This window comes from Trichechus manatus, unplaced genomic scaffold (assembly GCF_000243295.1).
Source record: "Trichechus manatus latirostris isolate Lorelei unplaced genomic scaffold, TriManLat1.0 scaffold00068, whole genome shotgun sequence".
Lineage (NCBI taxonomy): Eukaryota > Metazoa > Chordata > Mammalia > Sirenia > Trichechidae > Trichechus > Trichechus manatus.
The window spans coordinates 12,660,381-12,680,993 of NW_004444004.1; the positions used below are offsets into that span (position 1 = coordinate 12,660,381).

The following is a 20,613-nucleotide window of genomic DNA, read 5'->3' on the forward strand; positions in this document are numbered from 1 at the left end:
AAACAAAAAAAACCCAAACTGTTGCGGTTGAGTCAATTCTGACTCATAGTGACCCTATAGGACAGAGTAGAACTGCCCCATAGGGTTTCCAAGGAGCAGCTGGTAGATTTGAACTGCCGACCTTTTGGTTAGCGGCCGAACACTTAACCACTGCGCCACCAGGGCTCTGCTCTGATCCTAGTCCCTGCAGTTTTCTGGGCACAACCTATCTGTCCCTAAAGTCCTCCTTTGCTCTTGTCAAGTCTACCCCAGTGACAGCTTCCACTCAACTTGCCCAGCGCAAAGTCCTCATCTCCTCTTCCAGACTGGACCATTTGGTCTCTTTATGAGTTTCCCATTCCGTAATACACATTTACATAGTAAAAAGTAATGCCCTAATGCTTTCTACACTTTTTCGGTTTCTTCATCTGTGAAATGAGAAAAACATATTGGCTCCACCTACCTCTCAAGATTGTTCTGAGGATCAAAGGAGATAATGGATATAAATGTGCTTTGGTGACTATACAGCTCTCCACAATTACACAGTTTTGTCATCCCCAATCCTATTATAAAGGCCTCAACAGCACACAGAAGTGGGCATGGCATCATGATTGCTCTTGTTTTATTTACCCAAGTAACCATGAATATACTCTCATTGAAAAAGCCTCATACATCAAACATGACAACAAAAGCATGAGCAACAAAAGACAAAAAAGATAAATAGATAAATGGGACCTTATAAAAATTAAATAATTTTGTTCATCAAAGGATTTTACCAAAAAAATGAAAAGATAATCTACAGATTGAGAGAAAATTTTTTGGGAACCATATATCCGATAAGGGTCTAATATCCACAATATATAAGATACTTCTACAAAAGACAAACAATCCAATGGGCAAAAAGGACTTGAACAGACATTTCACCAAAGAGTATATTCAAATGGCCAGCAAGCACCGAAAAGATGCTCACAGTCATTAGCCATCAGGGAGATGCAAATCAAAACCACAATGAATCACCATCTCAGCCCCATTAGAATGGCAATGATCAAAACAAAAAACAGAAAACAACAGGTGTTGGAGAAGTTGTGGAGAAACAGGTACCCTCATCCATTGCTGGTACAATACATTTGTATATATTAAGTAATTAATATATACTAATTAATTAATGTGTGACCCCTATGTGCTGGGTACTGTTCTAGGCCTGTGGTGTCCAACATGGTAGCCACTAGCCACATGTGGCTATTCAACACTTGAAATGTGGCTAGTGTGACTGAGGAACGGATTTTGTAATTTTATTTAAATACAAAAACTGACACTTGACACAGTTATTGGAAAACTTTTCAGTATGAAACAACTCAGATATGTGAACCTACTCTTTCAACTGTAATTTTATGAAATTTAAATACATATTAAGGATTTCCGATGAAAATTTAGCATCTGAATTGCAATGTAAGGGTGAAATACACACCAGATTTCAAAGACTTATATTGAAAAAAAAAGTAAAATATCTCATTAATAAAAGTTTTATATTGATTGCATGTTGAAATGATAGTATTTTAGATATATTGGGTTAGTGAAAATATATTATTAAAATTAATTTCACCCGTTTCTTTTTACTGATTTTTTTTTAATGTGGCTACTGTGGTTGTTGTGTGCCATTGGGTCGATTCTGACTCATAGCAACTCTATATAGCTACCAGTAAATATAAAATTACATATGTGGCCTGCATTGTACAGTATTTCTATGGGACAGTGCTGTTCTAGTTATTGAAGATAAAGCAGTGAACAAAGCAGACAAAAAGTCTTGCCCTCATGAGACTTAAATTTTAGTGTGGAAGACAGACAATAAAATAAATACATAAACATATATAAGTCCATCAAATGGTAATACATGTTTAAGAGAAAAATAAAGAAGGGCGAGTTAAATAGGAGATGGCAGAAGGATTATAATTTTAAATATGGAGGTCAGGGAAGGTGACACTGAGGTGACATTGGGCAAGCCCTGAAGGAGGCAAGGAGTGAGCCATGAAGCTTTCTGGGGAAGAGCATTCCAGGTAGAGGGAACAGCAAATGAAGAGGCCCTAACGATGGACAGTGCCAGGCATTTTAAGAAACCACAAGGAGGTCTGTGTGGCTAGAGCATAGTGAGCAAGGGGGAGGATCAATAAGAGATGAGATACCAGAAGTAATGGGAAAGGGACATAATGGGGCATGGGGCAGGTAACGGAGACTGTGGTAGGCAGCTTCTGACATGGTTCCCAGAGATCCTGATATTAACACCCTTGTGTAATCCCTTACCACTTGAGCTTGGGCTGAACCTAGTGAATTCCTTCTAATGAATAGAATACAGCAAAAGCGATGGGATGTCACTTCCAAGATTAGATTCTAAAAGACTGTGACTTTCTCTTGCTGGTAGTCTCTCGCTCTCTAGTTTGCTCACTTTCATAGAGCCAGCTAGCATGTTGTGAACTGCCCTGTGGAGAAGGCCATGTGGAATTGAGGGCAGCTACCAGCTGACAGCCAGTGAAGAGCTGCGGCCCTCAGTCCAATAACTTGCAAGGATCTGAATCCTGCCAATATCTACCGAGTAAGATTGGAAGTGGATTCTGCCCCAGTTTACCTTGAGATGAGTGAGGTCCCAGTGGATACCTCGATCGTAGCCTATGAGAGATCCTGAGCTGGAAGACCTAGCTAAACCACACTCAGATTCCTGACCCACAGAAACTGTGAGCTGATAGATGTTGTTTTTGACACTAAGTTTGGGGGATAATTTTTTTCTTAATTTATTTCATTTATTTTGGTTGTTGCTGAAGATGTACATGGCAAAACATACACCAATTCAACAATTTCTACATGTACCATTCAGTGTATGTTTCTTTTTTTATTTTTTAATTTTTTTATTGTACTTTAGATGAAGGTTTACAAAGCAATCTAGTTTCTCATTAAACAATACACATATTATTTTGTGACATTGGTTGCTGTCTTACACTTGGTTCTCTAGAGAAGCAAAACCAGTAAAGCATATAAATATTATATACAGAGATTTATATCAAAGAAACAGCTCACACAATTGTAGAGGCTGGAATGTCCCAAGTCCGTGGATTGGGAGAGAGGCTTCTCCTGATTCACGTAGCCACAGGGGCTGGCGAACCCAAGACTAGCAAGTCGGAAAGCAAGGCTCTTGCTCGTAGGCTGTGAATATCAACGAATCCCAAGACTGGCAGTCAAGACCGCAAGGCTTCTCCTGATTCATGTAGCTGCAGGGGCTGGCGAACCCAAGATCAGCAGGTCAGAGAGCAGGGCTCTGCTCACGGGCTGTGAAGATCAAGGAATCCCAAGATCAGCAGATAAGCTGGTAGCTCAAGTCCCAAGAACCAGGGGTCAGAAGAACAGTAGGCAGCCGCAGGATTCAGAGCGAGCAAAAAGCCAGAATGTTTGCTTATATTCGGATGCAGGTCACATCCCCAAGGAAACTCTCTTTCAACTGACTGGGTACTCACAGCCTATCCCATCATGGGAGTGATCACATATAAACACTGAAAATCACGGACCAGCCAAGCTGACACACGATCTTAACCATCACAGTTGCCAACCCCACCACATGTCAACATTCTCCCCTTCTTGACCCTGGGCTCCCCGTTACCACCTTTCCTGCCCCTCCTGCCTTTTTGTCCTTGCCCCTGGGCTGGTGAGTCCATTTAGTCTCGTTTTGTTTTATGGGCCTGTCTAATCTTTGGCTGAAGGATGAACCTCAGGAGTGACTTCATTACTGAGCTATCAGGGTGTCCGGGCCATACTCTTGGGGTTTCTCCAGTCTCTGTCAGACCAGTACGTCTGGTCTTTTTTTGTGAGTTAGAATTTTGTTCTAGATTTTTCTCCAGCTCTGTCCGGGACCCTCTATTGTGATCCTTGTTAGAGCAGTCAGTGGTGGTAGCCAGGTACCATCTAGTTCCACTGGACTAAGTCGGGTGGAGGCTATGGTAGTTGTAGTCCATCAGTCCTTTGGACTAATCTTCCCCTTGTGTCTTTGGTTTTCTTCATTCTCCTTTGCTCTACACGGGTTGAGACCAGTGGAGTATCTTAGATGGTCACTCACAAACTTTTAAGACCCCAGAAATTCGGTGTATTTTTCAAGTGGTGCACACATTCTCACGCTCCTTTTCTGAACTATTCCTCCCCAATTAACATGAACTCACTGCCCCCTAGGTTTCTTCTTTAACCTTTGGAGCTACTGTTGTCAGTTTGATCTCATATAGATAGTTCTTCAAAAGAGCAAAATGTTCAAGGCAAACTTTCTTTAGTAAATAAGCTAACTTATTGTTTGGTTTCCACCACTAGTCTTTCAGTTTGTTGTACCGTGGTGGCTTGCATGTTGCTGTGATGCTGGAAGCTATACTACCCATATTTCAAATACCAGCAGGGTTAATCATGGTGGACAAGTTTCAGTGCCACTTTCAGACTAAGATAGACTAGGAAGAAGGATCTGGTGGTCTACTTCTGAAAAATTGGCAAGTGAAAACCTTACAAATAGCAATGGAACATGTCCAATATAGTGCCTGAAGATAAGCTCCTCAGGTTGGAAGGCACTCAAAATACAACTGGGGAAGAGCTGCTTCCTCAAAGTAGATTTTACCTTAATGACGTGGATGGAGTCAAGCTTTTGGGATCTTCATTTGTTGTGGCATGACTCAAAATGAGAAGAACCAGCGGCAGAAATCCACTATTAATCGCAATGTGGAATGTACAAAGTATGAATCAAGGAAAATTGGAAGTCATCAAAAATGAAATGGAACACATAAAGATCGATATCCTAGGCATTAGTGAGCTGAAATGGACTGGTATTGGCCATTTTGAATCAGACAGTCATACAGTCTACTATGCCAGGAATGACAAATTGAAGAGGAATGGAGTTGCATTCATTTGCAAAAGAGCATTTCAAGATCTATCCTGAAGTACAACGCTGTCAGTGATAGGATAATATCCATATCCTGCAAGGAAGACCATTTAATATGATTATTATTCAGATTTATGCACCAACCACTAATGCCAAAGATGAAGAAATTGAAGATTTTTACCAAATTCTGCAGTCTGACATTGATCAAACATGTAATCAAGATGCACTGATAATTACTTGGTGATTGGAATGCAAAAGTTGGAAACAAAGAAGAAGGATCAGTAGTTGGAAAATATGGCCTTGGTAATAGAAAAGACTCGGGAGATCGCATGATGGAATTTTGCAAGACCAACGACTTCTTCATTGCAAATACCTTTTTCAACATAGACAGCGCTATACCCGTGGACCTCGATGGATGGAATACACAGGAATCAAATCCACTACATCTGTGGAAAGAGACAATGGAGAAGCTCAATATCATCAGTCAGAACAAGGCCAGGGGCGACTGCACAACAGACCATCAATTGCTCATATGCAAGTTCAAGTTGAAGCTGAAGAAAATTAGAACAAGTCCATGAGAACCAAATACAACCTTGAGTATATCCCACCTGAATTTAGAGACCGCCTCAAGAATAGATTTGACACATTGAACACTAATGCCCAAAGACCAGACAAGTTGTGGAATGACATCAAGGACATCACACATGAAGAAAGCAAAAGGTCATTAAAAAGACAGGAAACGATGAAAAGACCAAAATGGATGTCAGAAGAGACTCTGAAACTTGTTCTTGAACATAGAGCAGCTGAAGCAAATGGAAGAAATGATGAAGCAAAAGAGCTGAACAGATTTCAAAGGGCAGCTTGAGAAGACAATGTAAAGTATTAATGAAATGTGCAAAGACCTGTAGTTAGAAAACCAAAAGGGAAGGGCACGTTCAGCATTTCTCAAGCTGAAAGAATTGAAGAAAAAACTAAGGCCTCAGGTTGAAATATTGAAGGATTCTATGGGCAAAATGGAGCCCTCGTGCTGCAGTGGTTAAGAGCTTGGCTGCTAACCAAAAGGCTGGCAGTTCGAATCCACCAACCGTTCACTGGAAACCCTATGGGGCAGTTCCACTCTGTCCTATAGGGTCACTATGAGTCAGAATCCACTTGATGGTAATGGGTTTTTTTTTTTTTTTTGGTTTTATGGGCAAAATATCGAACAACACAGGAAGCATCAAAAGAAGATGGAAGGAATACGCAGAGTCACTGTACCAAAACTTACAATCTCAGGAATGAGTGTGAAGCCTGCACAATGGCCAGATGGTGTTTGTGCACCATCACTGTGACATATGCTTTCCATGGCTCACAAGGCTCGGCATAAATTGCCTACTTTTCCAACTTCATATCACTCCTCTTCCTTCACTCCTTATGCTCCAGTCACACTGGCCTTTTTTCTGTTCTTTGAACACACTAAGCCTGTGCTTATCTCCAGGCCTTTGTTCCTGTCATTTTTTCTGCCTGGAATGCTCTATTTCCTGATCTTTGATTTGCTGGCTGCTTCCTTTCCTTTAAGACTCAGCCCAATTTTCATCTCATCAAAGAGGCCTTCCTTGACCAACCAATTCGGTCTCCAACTCCAGTCACTCTACCATATCACCTTAATTTAATTCTCTGTATAGCATTTATCCCTTTCTGAAATTAACATGTTCTTTTGTTTGCACTGGAATCTACGTTCCATAGAAGAGAGACTGCCTGTCTCGTTTAGTGCTGTACCTTCAGTGCCTACAATAAAGCCTGTACCAGTAAGGATGCTTTTGGCTGAAAGTAACAGAATACGTGACTAAAAGTGATGTAAACCTTAAGGGTTTACTTTTCTCACATAAAAAGGAACTCAGAGGTAGGCAGTACCAGGGTTGGTTTAACAGTTCAATGATGTCCAGATTCTGGATAGACTTCTTTGTGATTCTCTTGGCCTTTTCTCCTGGTTGCAACATGGTTGCCAAAGCCCTAAGCATCACAAGAAAACACTCCCTTCAGGAAGAAAGCGGGGCAGAGGTCTCCCTGACCATCTCATTTTAACAAGGTAGAAAAACTTTCCCAGGGGCCCTGCTGCCACATGTCCCTCTTATATCCCACCGACCCAAACTGAGTGGGAGTCTAGACCATCCCACTAGTAAAGGAGAATGAGATTATCATGATTTTTTTAACTAGTCATGATTTCATCACCTGGAACTGGCTCTGCCATATACCTGGAGAAAATCTGGGATCTCTCAGCAAGGAAGATGCGTTAGAGCTGTTGTGAAAATAAACAGTGCAGGCCACACAGGCATTCATGGAATGGAAGACGTGAATTCATGCTGATCCACCTACATTCAAAAACCAAAAAATCGTATTTGTGATACAAGGCCTCTGCTTTAGAGGTCTTCCAGGTCCTGGATCCTCTTTGTGCCTCCATCTGGCTTTATTAGGACTAATGTAATGGCTGCTGAAATAGGCTTGCTGCTAAGTTGTTGCTGTTAGTTACTGTCAAATCAATTCTGACTCATGGTGACCCCATGTGTGCAAAGTAGAACTGTTCCATAGGGTTTTCAAGATTGTGACCGTTCAGAAGCAGATTGCCAGGCCTGTCTTTTACAGTGCCTCTGCGTGGGTTTGAACAGCCACCCTTTTGACTAGTAGTCCAGTGCTTAACCATTTATGCCACCTGTCATGGATTGAATTATGTCCCCCCAAAAATGTGTGTATCAATTTGGCTGGGCCATGATTCCTGGTATCCTGTGATTTTCCTGTATGTTGTAAATCCTGCCTCTATGATGTTAATGAGGGAGGACGGGTGGCAGTTGTGTTAGTGAGGCAGGACTCAATGTACAAGACTGGACTGTGTCCTGAGGCAATCTCTTGAGACATAAAACAGAGAAGTGGGGGGGGGGCATGGAACCTCATACCACCAAGAAAGCAGTGCCAGGAGCAGAGTGGGTCCTTTGGACCCGGGATCCCTGCGCAGAGAAGCTCCTATTCCGGGGGAACAATGATGAGAATACTGACAGAGAGAAAGCCTTCCCCTGGAGCTGACACCCTGCATTTGGACTTTTAGCCTACTTTACTGTGAAGAAATAAATTTCTCTTTGTTAAAGCCATCCACTTGTGGTATTTCTGTTACAGCAGCACTAGATGACTAAGACACCACCCTAGAAGCCCTTGCTGCTAAGTGGTGGTGGTGGTTGCCCTCTAGTCGATCCTGACTCATGGCCACCCCATGTGTGCAGAATAGAACGGCTCCATAGAGTTTTCAAGGCTGTCACCTTTAGGAAGCAGATCGCCAGGCCTGTCTTCTGAGGTGCCTCTGGGTGGGCTCCAAGTGCCAACCTTTAGCCTGGCCTTTTCTGGGTTCACAGAAACCATCGACCTTGCCCTTGTTTCTACAACAAAGTCCCATATGTAGGTGTGACTGCTTGGACGTTGACGTTAGGAAAAGTGCCCTATGGCAGTGAACGCTCTTAGAAGGGCTGTATGGTTTCCCAAAAAGTAGGGGTCATTTTCAAACTCCAAACAAATGAAGTAACCAGATAGAAAACTGCAGAGATCAATGGAGCCTCTTGCTTTGCACTTGAGGAGGTTTTACAGCATCAGCTCCATTCTTATTTCTGTCTTAAGGATGTTTGTTTATGCCCTAGTTAGATGTTCTTTTTGATTCTTGGAAAACAAGTTCCTGGAAGGTGAAGAGGATAAAGAAAGGAGTAGAAAATGGAGAGATGATCACAGCGCACATCTAAAAACCTCTAGAACACTGTTAAGTCCTTCAGACCCCGGGCAATGGTCTTTCAAATGTCACCCCCCGCCCCCAGCCCCTGCCCCCAGACACCGCTGAACCTGCCCAGGCCGCACCACTCAGCTCTCCCCCGCCCGGGAAGGGGTGCTGCCCCAGCAAGTTCCTATTTCTCAAAGCGTCCACGTGAAGAAGACTGACTGGGTAAAAAAAAAAAAAAAAAAAAAAAACGGCATGACTGGGGAGGGGACTCAGACGAGGCGCCTCGGCCAGCAAACCGCTCTCCCTCCTTCGACACCGGCGCGCGACCCTCCCCCGGCAGAGCACACAATAGGCGGCTGCTCCACGTTGTTTCCCAGCCCCTCAACCGCCTGGGCTCTGGGGGCTGGCAGAGTGGAGGGACGAGAGAGTTCCCAGGCTCTCCTGCAGGCACTACAGCCTCGGTAGCAGAAGAAGAGCTCTGAGCTAGGGCACGCCCTACTCTTGGGGACATTTCATCACCACCACCTTCATACCCCCTCCCCCTAAAAAAAGCAGCAGCCAGATCTCCCTCCCGGATGCGGCTGCACCAGCAACATCAGCTGCGGGCGGAGCCCGAGCAGTTGCCACTTCCCCTCCTCCCTCGTGACCCTCGCCCCCCCACCCCCCGCAGTCCCCCCTCCTCTTCCACACACCCTTCCAGCCGGACACACCCTCCTGCTCCGGCTAGTCACGCTCGGAGCTCGGCCCTTGAGGCGAGGGAGCCGCCGCTGCCGAGGGGCAGGAGAGTGAGCGGGCGAGCCTAGCGAGCGATAAAAGGAGGGAAGGCGGGAGGAGGGCGGAGCAGCCGCGGGCGGGAGGAGGAGCAGGAGAGCCGCCGCCACCGAATGCGATGTGGCCGGCCGGCCGGCGTGTAAACACAGGGAGCAGCCGCGGTCGCGGCCGTCTGGGTCCGGGGCAGTGAACGCGCCCACCGAGACCTGCCCGCCGCTGCCATGACCGAAGTGCGCAAATTCACCAAGCGGCTCAGCAAGCCTGGCACGGCGGCCGAGCTCCGGCAGAGCGTGTCGGAGGCCGTGCGGAGCTCCGTGGTGCTGGTGAGTGGCCGGAGGCCCGGGGCGTCCCGGGAGACGCGTTCCGGGCGAGAGCGACGGGGTAGCTGACCGCGCGCGGGGGCCGGGGCAGTAACGGCGCTCCGGGGCCCGGTGCGCTGCGGGGGCTCTCCTCCTTCGCTCCAGTAAGTTTTCTCACGGGCGGCCGCTTGCCGGGGTGCAGTCCCCGGCGTCCGCTGACAGCGCTCGGACTGCGGGGCGCTGCGGAGGCGTGCGCCGCGCTGGGCGCGGGCAGGCAACCCATGCGCGGACGGCGGCGGGGGCTCCGAGCCAGGGCGGGGCGGGGCGGGGCGGAGCGGGGGTGTAATTGAAAGAGCGGATCTCGTGCTGCCCTGGATCGGGCACAAAGAGCCGGCGACGAGGGCACTCACGAGATCCCGAGTCTTCTTCATGGGCACCTGAGGCAGCCTGAGCGGAAGGATGCGATAAGCGTTTTTGCACATACAAACGCGGCGCGCGGACAGACCCGCCGTGTACACAAAAAAGAACCCCACCCAAAAAGCCCCAACCTCCCAAGCTCTGGCGGGCGGTAAACACAGAGGAAGCAGAGCGACTTCCTCCTGCTACTGGCGAGAGAGAGGGTGGTGGTGGGTGTTGAAGGGGTGCTGCTGCTGCCGCGGAGGGAGGGAATTGCAAACAACGGGGTTCTGGGGCGAGTGGGGCGCGGGGCCGGCCGCCACAGGGCGAGGGTGTCCCTTGGGCCCCGGGAGCGCTCCAGAGGCAAGGGGATGGGGCCCTGGGGCTTACGGGGAAGACGGAGTGTGCTAGTGCGGAGACAGCGGGCCTGGGGTCAGAGCCCTACCGTTCACGGCCGGAGGTGCCTCCGAAGCCAGCAGGGCTGGAGAATGGGAATTGGAAAGCACGCTGACCCTGTTGGAGCCCTTCCATCGCCCCCCACCCCCAGCTTCATCCGTATTGTCTGGATGAAGGCAGACAAGAGGGAAGCGGATAGGTGCTAACGGGCACCTGCCCCTTCTCCTGTTTTCAAGACACTCTGCCAATTTTCTGGACTAGAGAAAACCAAAACCAAACCCACTGCCGTGGAGTCCTTTCGGACTCATAGCGACGCTATAGGAGAGAGTAGAGCTGCCCCATAGGGTTTCGAAGGCTGTACATTTTTACGGAAGCAGACTGCCGCATCTTTATCCGCCAGAGTGGCTGATGGATTTGAACCACCGACCTTTTGGTTCGCAGCGGAGCGCTTTAACCACTGCGCCGCCAGGGCTTCTTAAATAAGCAGTCGGACTGGTTAATTAGCGTTTTTTTTACTTTTGGGTTTTTTTTTCTTTGTTTGTTTGTTTCTCTCTTCCCCACTGGTCGACTCCCTTACTGCATGTCGTTTGCCGTGTTTAAATTTCACCGTTTAAGAGTGGGCTCTTTTTGTTAAATCAACTTGTCATTAAAAGGGAACTTCACAGCTTTTCCTTGTAATTTTTCTGTTGATCTTGTAGAATCAGCAATAAAACCAACATTAAAGGGAGGCCAAGGGCCTGCTCCCAACAGTGGAGAAAGTTGACATTAGTGGGAGTTCTGGAGGAAGATCAAAGGTAGAATATGTACCTTTGAGATAAAGATCTGATCCCTAATAGCTACAACTGTGCAAAGCCAACTGACTTTAAAGACATCTCTCTATGGAGACCAGACCCTTAAAAGTTTAATCCTGCTGTTTAGGGAAGCTAAACCTAGACCTTTTATGTTATTTTAACGGACTTAGCTTATTGTGTGTTTCACTCTGACTTTGGAGTGGGATCCTGCTGAGGTCACATTGGAGCCTTACTTGTCATCACAGCCAGTTAAGGGGAAAGCAAGCTGTGTTCAGGGCATTTATACCAAGGCTCTCATCTTGGGTGATTGTTAGCAAGTGATTCAATAAGCCTAGCATAGGGAACACTTCCCAAAATTCAGGAAAAAAAGAAAACCTTCCTTGAGCAGAGGTGGCCTTCTATCACATCATGGGATCAGAGGGGAGCTGTGAGGTGGACAGATGGTCTCAAGAGAATTAAATAGGCCTTTAGTGAACCTCCACTGAGATTTGACCAGCATTTGATCTTTTACCCTTGGCAGCAAAAAATTAACACTAGCGTCCTTGTCCAGGTTTTTAGGTTTAAAAAAGAATTTTGTACAGCACAGGTGCAACTGCTTCTTTCTATCCGGTGACCACAGGTGACAAAGCTGGAAAAACTGTTTCCGGGGCTGGACTCTTCTAGCAGATGCTGCCAGCGGCCACTGTTGCCTTGTCAGCCTAGTCTACTTGGGACCAAGGCCACTGATGTTTAGTATTTATACCAGGCAATGAGGAAGAATGATATTTACTTCTTAGTCTGGTAGGCAGTCCACAGTGAGATTTTGGGGGCCAGGGCGAACAGATTCCACTACTCTAAATCAATCAAGATCCATTGAGCCCCTACTATGTGCAAGACGTAATGCTAGATGCTGTATCGTTACAAGTGAACGTGCACGACTTTTTATCATTACTTTTCATTAGTTCCAATCTGGATTTTGTGTGTGTGTGTGTATGTGTGTGTGTCAGTTATTAGGACACCCAGATTATGCACACAAATCCATTTTAGATTATTCATAGCACCTCAGTGAATGTTATTTTTTTTAAGCAGTTGAATCAACTAAGAATAAAGTCTTAAATGGAGTATGCACTCCTAAATGACAGTCTTGCTTAGCCCTGCTTCTCCCATACAAAGAGCTATTAGCCAAGCCATGGATGTCTGGAGAGCGAACAAACCATTTTGCAGCTGCTGCCATAACTTCTGATTCTTTCCTGATTTAAGCCCCAAAATGTTTCTTAGAGACAGCTGAGGTAGAATTTACACTTGCTGCTATAAACCCAAGATGCTTCACATTAGGGCTTCGATATGAGATGGATTCATGCCTGCAGCAGGTCAAGCTTTCCTCTGGGATATCTCTCACCAGAACTTGGACAACCCACTAAGCTGAACATATATACAGTATTTCCTGTTTAGGACTTTTTTTTGTTTTTGCAATTATATCCTTGTTGGCATGCTGCTAACATCATTCAGTCTTGCTCAGTGTTGGAAAAATTCAGAAGTCCTGGGCTGTACATAGCATGTAGTTGTATATTCAAACCTTTATTCAGTCGTTAGTACTTCCATGAATCTATTAACTACATAACGAAGCAGACAGAGACTATTCATTGCTGCATTTTCCTGTAAGTTCAGCATTTTTGTTGAAGGTCAATTTTAACCTAGGGAAAGGGGTAATTACAGAATTACCTCTAGCAGATATTTCCTGTGAGGGGGTTGGGGAGGGATAGTATAACCTGAAAGTATATATGATTAATGGGGAAGTGTCTGTACATATGCATGCTTAAAATGCAGAGTTTTTAGCACTATTTTTGTTATAATTCAGGATATAGCTATTTGCCCCTCAGAGGGAACAAAGGCATTTGATGAACCTGTTGTATTATGTCAGCGTCAGATTGGGGAAGTTGCCTGTTGTGTGCTGTCGATTCCAACTCATAGTGACCCTATAGGACGGAATAGAACTGCCCCATAGGGTTTCCTAGGCTACAGTCTTTACGAGGGAGCCCTGGTGGTGCAGTGGTTAAGAGCTCAGCTGGTAACCAAAATGTCTGCAGTTAAGATCCAGCAGCTGCTCCTTGAAAACGGTATGGGGCAGTTCTATTCTGTCCTATAGGGTCACTATGAGTCGGAATCAACTCGACGGCAATGGGTTTTTTTTTTTTTTTTTTTTTTTTGTTTTTTTTTTTTTTTTTTGGTTTTTGTTGTTAATCTTTATGGGAGCAGATAGCTAGGTCTTTTCTCCCATAGAGCCACTGGGTAGGTTTGAACTGCCAACCTTTTGGGTTAGTAGCTGGGGGCTTAACCATTGCTCCACTAGGGCCCCCGGAAAGTCACCTAGTAGGTGTTTAAATATTATTTGCTGCTGTGGAGCTTACCCTTAATGCCTTGTGCACCAAAGGATCAAGAAAGTGTTGCTAACCTAGGTACCCATCAATGGACGAATGGATAAAAAAAATTATGGTATATTCACACAATGGAGTACCATGCAACAATAGAGAACGACGATGAATCTGCGAAACATTTCATAACATGAATGAATCTGGAAGGTGTCATGCTGAGTGAAATTAGTTGCAAAAGAACAAATGTCATATGAGACCACTATTACAAGAACTCAAGAAAAGGTTGAAACACAGAATAAAACATTCTTTGATGGTTATAAGGGTGGGGAGGGAGGGAGAGGGGTATTCACTAACTAGATAGTAGACAAGAATTATCTTAGGTGAAGGGAAGGGCAACACACAATTCAGGGGAAGTCGGCACAATTGGACAAAACCAAAAGCTAAGAAGTTTCCTGAATACAACCAAACACTTCTAGGGACAGAGTAGTGGGTACGGGGGGTCTGGGAACCATGGTTTCAGGGGACATCTAGGTCAGTTGGCATAACAAAGCTTATTAAGAAAATGTTCTGCATCCGACTTTGGTGAGTGGCATCTGGGGTCTTAAAAGCTAGCAAGCGGCCATCTAAGATGCATCAATTGGTCCCAACCCACCTAGAGTAGAGGAGAACAAAGAACACCAAAGACACAAGAAAGTAGTAGCCCAAGAGACAGAAAGGGCCACATAAACCAGAGACTCCATCAGCCTGAGACCAGAAGAACTAGATAGTGCCTGGCTACCACCAATGACTGCCCTGACAGGGAACACAACAGAGAGTCCCTGATGGAGCAGGAGAAAAGTGGGTTGCAGAACTCAAATTCTAGTAAAAAGACCAGACTTACTGGTCTGACTGAGACTGGAGGGATCCCGGAAGACATGGCCCCCAGACTCTCTATTAGCCCAGAAGTGAAACCATTCCTGAAGCCAACTCTTCAGACAAAGGTTAGACTGGACTATGGGGCATAAACTGATACTCATGAAGAATGTGCTTCTTAGCTCAGTTAGATACATGAGATTAAATGGGCATCTCCTGTCTGGAGGCAAGATGAGAAGGCGGAGAGGGTTAGGAGCTGGTTGAATGGACAGGGAAATCTGGGGTGGAAAGGAGGAGTGTGCTGTCACAGTATAGGGAGAGCAGCTAGGGTCGCATAGCAATGTGTGTATAAATTTTTTTATGAGAAATTGACTTGAACTGTAAACTTTTGCTTAAAGCACAATTAAAAAAAAAAGTGAGAGGCAGAACACAGGCTCTGGAGCCAGACCTGGGCTTGAATATGATCTCTCTCACCTGCTTGCATTGTGAATGGAGGCAGGTAACCTGGTCTCATTTTCCTCATTTGTGCAATGCAGATAAACAGTAGTACCTACCTCACGGGGTTGTTGTGAGGATTAAAGGAGGTAATACATGCAAAGTATCTAATGTATAAGTGATTCTTAAAGGTTCAAAGTAGAGATCTGGTAAAGTGAAAGCAGTATTCTTTAGAAAGGTCTGTTACAGAATACAATGTGGGGATGTTTTTTTTCCCATTCTGGATCTGAACCTCTGAATGCCAAGAAGTCAGAGGCTGTGTATTCATCACTGTTCCCAGTGCTTCCCACAGTGACTGGAATACAGTAGGTACTCAGTACTTGTCTTGTGGGCAAAAATATATAGAATGATATGTAGCGTGGATTGAATATTGGGGAAAGAGACTGGAGGCCAGGAAACTAGTTGAAATACAGTCGTATTAGGTCAGGAGGGAGAGAGAGAGAAAAAAGGCTTTCCCAGGCAGTGAGACTGGAGATAAGAGGCAAGATGTAAGCAACATTTCAGTGATGAAATAAAAAGATTTGGTGACCCCTGAAGGGGGAGGGGAGAGAGAGAAAGGATGAGAGAGAGGGAAGACTGAGGTTTCTCAGCTTAGGTGAACAGGAGGAAAAGAGTATTTGGTGAGAGGGGAAGGGAAAAGAAAATTAGCAACCTCCACTTGAGAGATTTTCAGTTAAGCAATGCAGTGGAGAGAACATTCTAGAGAAAGGCTGAGCATGTAGGATTGTGTTTTGGCAAAAGACTATGGTTCTCGAGGGCACAGAGGAAAAGTGTTCCAAGTGGGATCAGGAAAGGGAGGAAGAGCCAAGAAAAAGCCAGGGCTGACCGGATAGAGATGAGATTACAGGCGAGATTAGCTGATTGAAGAGGTTTGCACCTTTGGGGATGTTTAGGGAAGTGGGAGGCAGGGTGTGGAGAAGTGGTCTGGAGGCCAGCCCCAGAATTCCAGTCAGAATGGTGATGGGAAGTTCCTCTCAGCAGATCCACTTTCAAGTGTCTGAAAGGTGCCAAAGATGCGGCTGCTTTAACCAAGCAGTGGGGCTGAGGGTCTGACCCAAGAACATCCTTTCCCAGGTGCCTGAAGAGGCTAAATAGGATAGTTCTTGTTCTTAAGGGACTCAGAGCCAGAAAGGGAAGTTTAACCAAAAAACTCACTGCTGTCAAGTTGATTCCGACTCATAGCGACCCTATAGGACAGAGTAGAACTGCCCCATAGGGTTTCCAAGGAGTGCGTAGCAGATTCAAACTGCTGACCTTTTGGATAGCAGCAGAGCTCTTAAGCACTGAGCCACCAGTATGCAAGTAACCAGAACAGAAACAATAGAAGCAAGTGGTTGTGGCTCTGCCTTCTGTCTTCAGTTATTGTTTACATCATCTCTGACTCCCCACCCGACTAGCTCTTTCTTGTGATCCTTCATGGTTTTTGAGGCTTTGGACCTTTCTGAGTCGAACAAGGTGAAACAGGCCTTTATTACACTAATGAATATTTTTAATCTCTACCAGGAGGATGTAGTATACAGCATTTTTCACATTTACTTGACTCCAGAGCCCTTTCATTTATGAGAGTGGGGAGAATGAATGGTAACATCTCTATATTACAACTCACACTCTGAGAAATTCATATAGGATACATGGATAACTCAGTTCAGTATTCCCTTACTTGACTTCTATGTACGATAAAAAATGGTTGCTACCTTCCGGAATTTCTGGTTCTCCATTTCAGGAACCACCCTTCTTGTTTGCCAGAATTCATTTCAGAGGAGCAATTTACCTACTTGATTTTGCTTTCTGCTGAGATGCAGAATCGTCAGCAAAACATGTTGACAATTTATTAGCTCCTTTGTTTTTTATAGAAGAGGAGGCCAGAAACCACAGAGGGGAGAAGGAGGTAGAGCCGTTTCTCCTTTTCTGTAAATCCTAATGGTAATTTTGTCATGTTTATCTTTGGGATTTAGAGCTCTTGATTTCCTTTAGGTTTGCTCAGGAGTGCAGAGTAGTTTGTGGGTAGCATTGGTCTGTCATTTATTTTATCAGCCTAGAGCCAGATGCCTTTTCGATTCTATTCCTGCAGGCTCCCACAGAAGTAACTGGTGTGGGGCAGAGGAACAATCTCATTTAGCTGCCATTGCCTGTAAGTTCTGCCTGGAGCAGAGTGGTTAAGAGCCTGGGCTGTGGAAAGGCCTGGAATGGGGAGGAGCGCCTTATCCTAAGCCTGAGGAGAAGGTCCTCTAGCTTTGGGGAAGCTGTGAGTGTGGTTTTGGCAGGAGCACTCTCCTTTATGATAATCTTACTGTTCAATGCAGTTTACTCAAAGAGATGGATAGAGGAGAAGTAGGCTCCATATAGGAAACTAGAACTTCAGTGCTCTTTCTTTTCCCCTTCAAAACTTAATTGACATCTCTTTCACTCATTAATCCCCACTTTTAAAAGTTAAATGAGTATTTAAATTTGAATGCCTTAATTTTACTCAGCCATAAAGAGAAAGGGAGTCCTGATAAGTGTCTATCAATAGATGAGTGGATAATCAAAATGTGGTATGTAGAAACAATGGAATATTACTCAGCGATAAAGAGCAGTGCGGTCCTGATACGTGCTACGACGTGGATGAACCCTGAAAACATCATGCTGAGTGAAATAAGTCAGTCACAAAAGGTCACATATTGTATGATTCCACTTAGATGAAATTTCTAGAATAGGCAAATGCATAGAGACAAAAATTTATTAGTGATTATGGGGAAGGGGAAGGAGAACTCATTGCTCAGGTAGCCCTGAGCTTTTTTTTAAGAGTGACGGAAAAATTTGGAAAAGGATCATGGCGATGGTTACACAACCATCTGTGAAACCATAATAAACATAATGTCACTGAATTGTACACATAAAACATGTTGAATTGGCAAATGTTTTATTGTATATATTTTTACCACTGTAAAGAAAATTTTGAAATATTTTAATGTCTTTTACAAAATCTATTTTGGAAACGTACTTCATTGGAAAATTTTAAAGCTTAAAGGTCTCCTAAGAAAGTAATACGCTTTTATATTCAGCTATTCTGGTTTTAAAGAGGCCTGGTAGCACGGTGGTTAAGTGCTTGGCTGCTGACTGAAAGGTCCGCAGTTTGAACCCACCAGCCACAGCACAGGAGAAAGATGTGGCAGTCTCTTTTCATAAAGATGACAGCCTTGGAAACCACATGGGGCGGTTCTACTCTGTCCTATAAGGGTTGCTATGAGTTAGAATCGACTTGATGGCAACAGATTTATTCTGGTTTTGTGATAGCAGGATAAGTTCTATTAGGTATAGTATGTCTACAAGTTCCCAGCATAGTAGATACCATGGGAAGCATGCCAACTCTTCCAGCTGCACGTGGTTTGCCTATTGTCTGTGCACGACCTCCTGCAAACATGCATAAATTTGCTATTATTTCCTGCAGTTCTTCACCTTATTTTTATTGCTTATTGAGTTTATCATTCACAGGAAGTTATGTTTATTTACCTCTCTTGACAGCTAATCTTGGGTTGCATACGTTTCCAACTTCTGAGAAATGCTTGCAGATATTCTGATGCTTCAGATTTCTCATCATGTTGCTTTCCCTAACTTTTGAAATATTTTACTGGGTGAGATTTTAACTAAGAAATCAAGTGTTCTTCAAAGTGTCTGATACAAAACATCTTTATTTGAAGTGTTTCAGTGAGGACCAAGTATTCATTGTCAGGAGGCTAGGGAATTTGGTTGTATAGAATGTCTCTAAAAGATGTTAATGCCTTGTGTTTTTAGAGCCCTGGTGGTATAGTGGTTAAGAGCTCTGCTAACCAAAAGGTTGGCAGTTCAAATTTACCAGCCGCTCCTTGGAAACCCTATGGGGCAGTTCTGCTCTGTCCTCTAGAATCACTATGTGTCGGAATTGACTCAGTGGCACCAAGTTTGTTTTTTTTTTATTATTTAAAAATTTTTTTTAAATTTTACTTTAGGTGAAGGTTTACAGAATAGTTTCTCGTTACACAGTCAGTACACATATTGTTTTATGACATTGGTTAACAAACCCACGACATGGCAACACTCTCCCTTCTCGACCTTGAGGACATTTTTTTTGGTGAAAATATACATAGCCAAAGTTACATCATTTTGAAAGTTTCTACATGTACAATTCAGTGACATGGATTACATTCTTCCAGTTGTGCTGTTATTCTCACTGTCCTTTTCCAAATTATTCCATCACCATGATCTTCAACTCACTGCCCCCAGGCTTCCCATCAAACCTTTTGAGTTGCTGTTGTCAATTTGATCTCACATAGATAATTCTTTTTTTTCTGTACCTTAGATGAAGGTTTTATAGAACAAATAGTTTCTCATTAAACAGTTAGTACACATGTTGCCCTATGACAATGGTTAACAACCCCACGACATGTCAACACTGTCCTTACTCAACATTGGGTTCCCTATCACCAGCTTTCCTGTCCCCTTCTGCCTTCTAGTCCTTGTCCCTGGACTGCTGTCCCTCATTAGTCCCGTTCTGTAATTTTCTTTTGAAACTATTACTGTGAAGTTCATCATGGCTTCCAGTGCTAGTGATAGCAGCAGCAAGAGGTAAAGAAGTATCGATCTGGAGTGAAACAAAACATATCCCATTTTTTAAAAGTATATAATATGGTGTTCACACAACGTTCAAATCATATAACGTCCTATTTCACAGAACTTATCGTGGACATTAAGCAACGCATGACTGTATATCAAACCAGTGTCCATCAAGTAGATGCCCATTCATGGTGACCCTGTGTGTGTCAGAGTAGAACTGGGCTCCACAGTTTTCAATGACTGATTTATTTGGAAGTAAATTGCCAGACCTTTCTTCAGAGGCGCCTCTGGGTAAACTCAAACCTCCACTCCTTCAGTTAACAGATGAGCACGTTAACTGTTTGTAGCACCCAGGGACTACATATAAAAACTATATACCATTCTACTATATTTTGTTTTAATTGCAGCTTAATATAAAGAAACCATTTTGATTAGATTCATTGGAGTAAAGGAAAGGACACAAATACCCTGTTTTACAATATTTAGGAACTTAAATTCAGCTATTTTGAAATCATTATCATTTCATTTTAGATAACTTTTGAGTTTTTAGAAATCAAAGGCTCTCATGGTTTACATTCACTTTTAATTATTCTGATTCTGTCCTTGTTAGATCCAGACAGTTTAAGCCTCACAAGACTCTGGTTTTTTGTTTATAACTTTTCTTTCAGCCAAATATCCCTGGGGAATGAGGAGAATGAGTTTATATAGCACAGAGCCACTTGCATACAGCTGAGCAAGCTGTCCCTGCACATCTCCAGGGGGTTGCCATTCACATAGTCTATGATGGGATTGGCATTCTCTAGAATTGTTCAGCCTGGCAGCCCTGGTGGTACACATGTTTAAGACATAAAACTGAATAATGTCACAGAAACAGCAATCACTGGGGAGACAATATATTCCGGTTTAGTTGGTAAATGCTGCCTATGTATTAATTCCCTGACCAAGTACCATGTTTTCGTTCTCTCGGCGTTCTTTTAAGGAGCCCTGGTGGTGCAGTGGTCAAAGCTCTCAGCTGCTAATCAAAAGGTCGGCGGTTCAAACCCACTAGCCGCTCTGTAGGAGAAAGATGTGACAGTCTGCTTCC

General features: G+C 44.3%; 1 protein-coding gene across 10 annotated transcripts in view; it reads left to right on the forward strand.

The window, feature by feature from the left end:
- Nucleotides 1–9,346: 9,346 nt before the first annotated feature.
- The window catches only part of DOCK11 (dedicator of cytokinesis 11), a 193,211-nt gene continuing 181,944 nt past the window's right edge, over nt 9,347–20,613 (forward strand). For 4 of the 10 annotated variants that reach the window (XR_002824626.1, XR_002824627.1, XM_023734484.1 and 1 more), the window contains exon 1: nt 9,348–9,700. Coding sequence is in view for 8 of the 10 variants with exons in the window: in XM_023734484.1 (XP_023590252.1) it covers nt 9,599–9,700 (102 nt within the window). In the remaining 2 variants the exon portion in view is untranslated. Of the gene's footprint in view, nt 9,701–20,613 lie in introns of all 10 variants that reach the window. The other 6 variants (XM_012556519.2, XM_023734483.1, XM_023734486.1 and 3 more) reach the window with 4 other exon arrangements.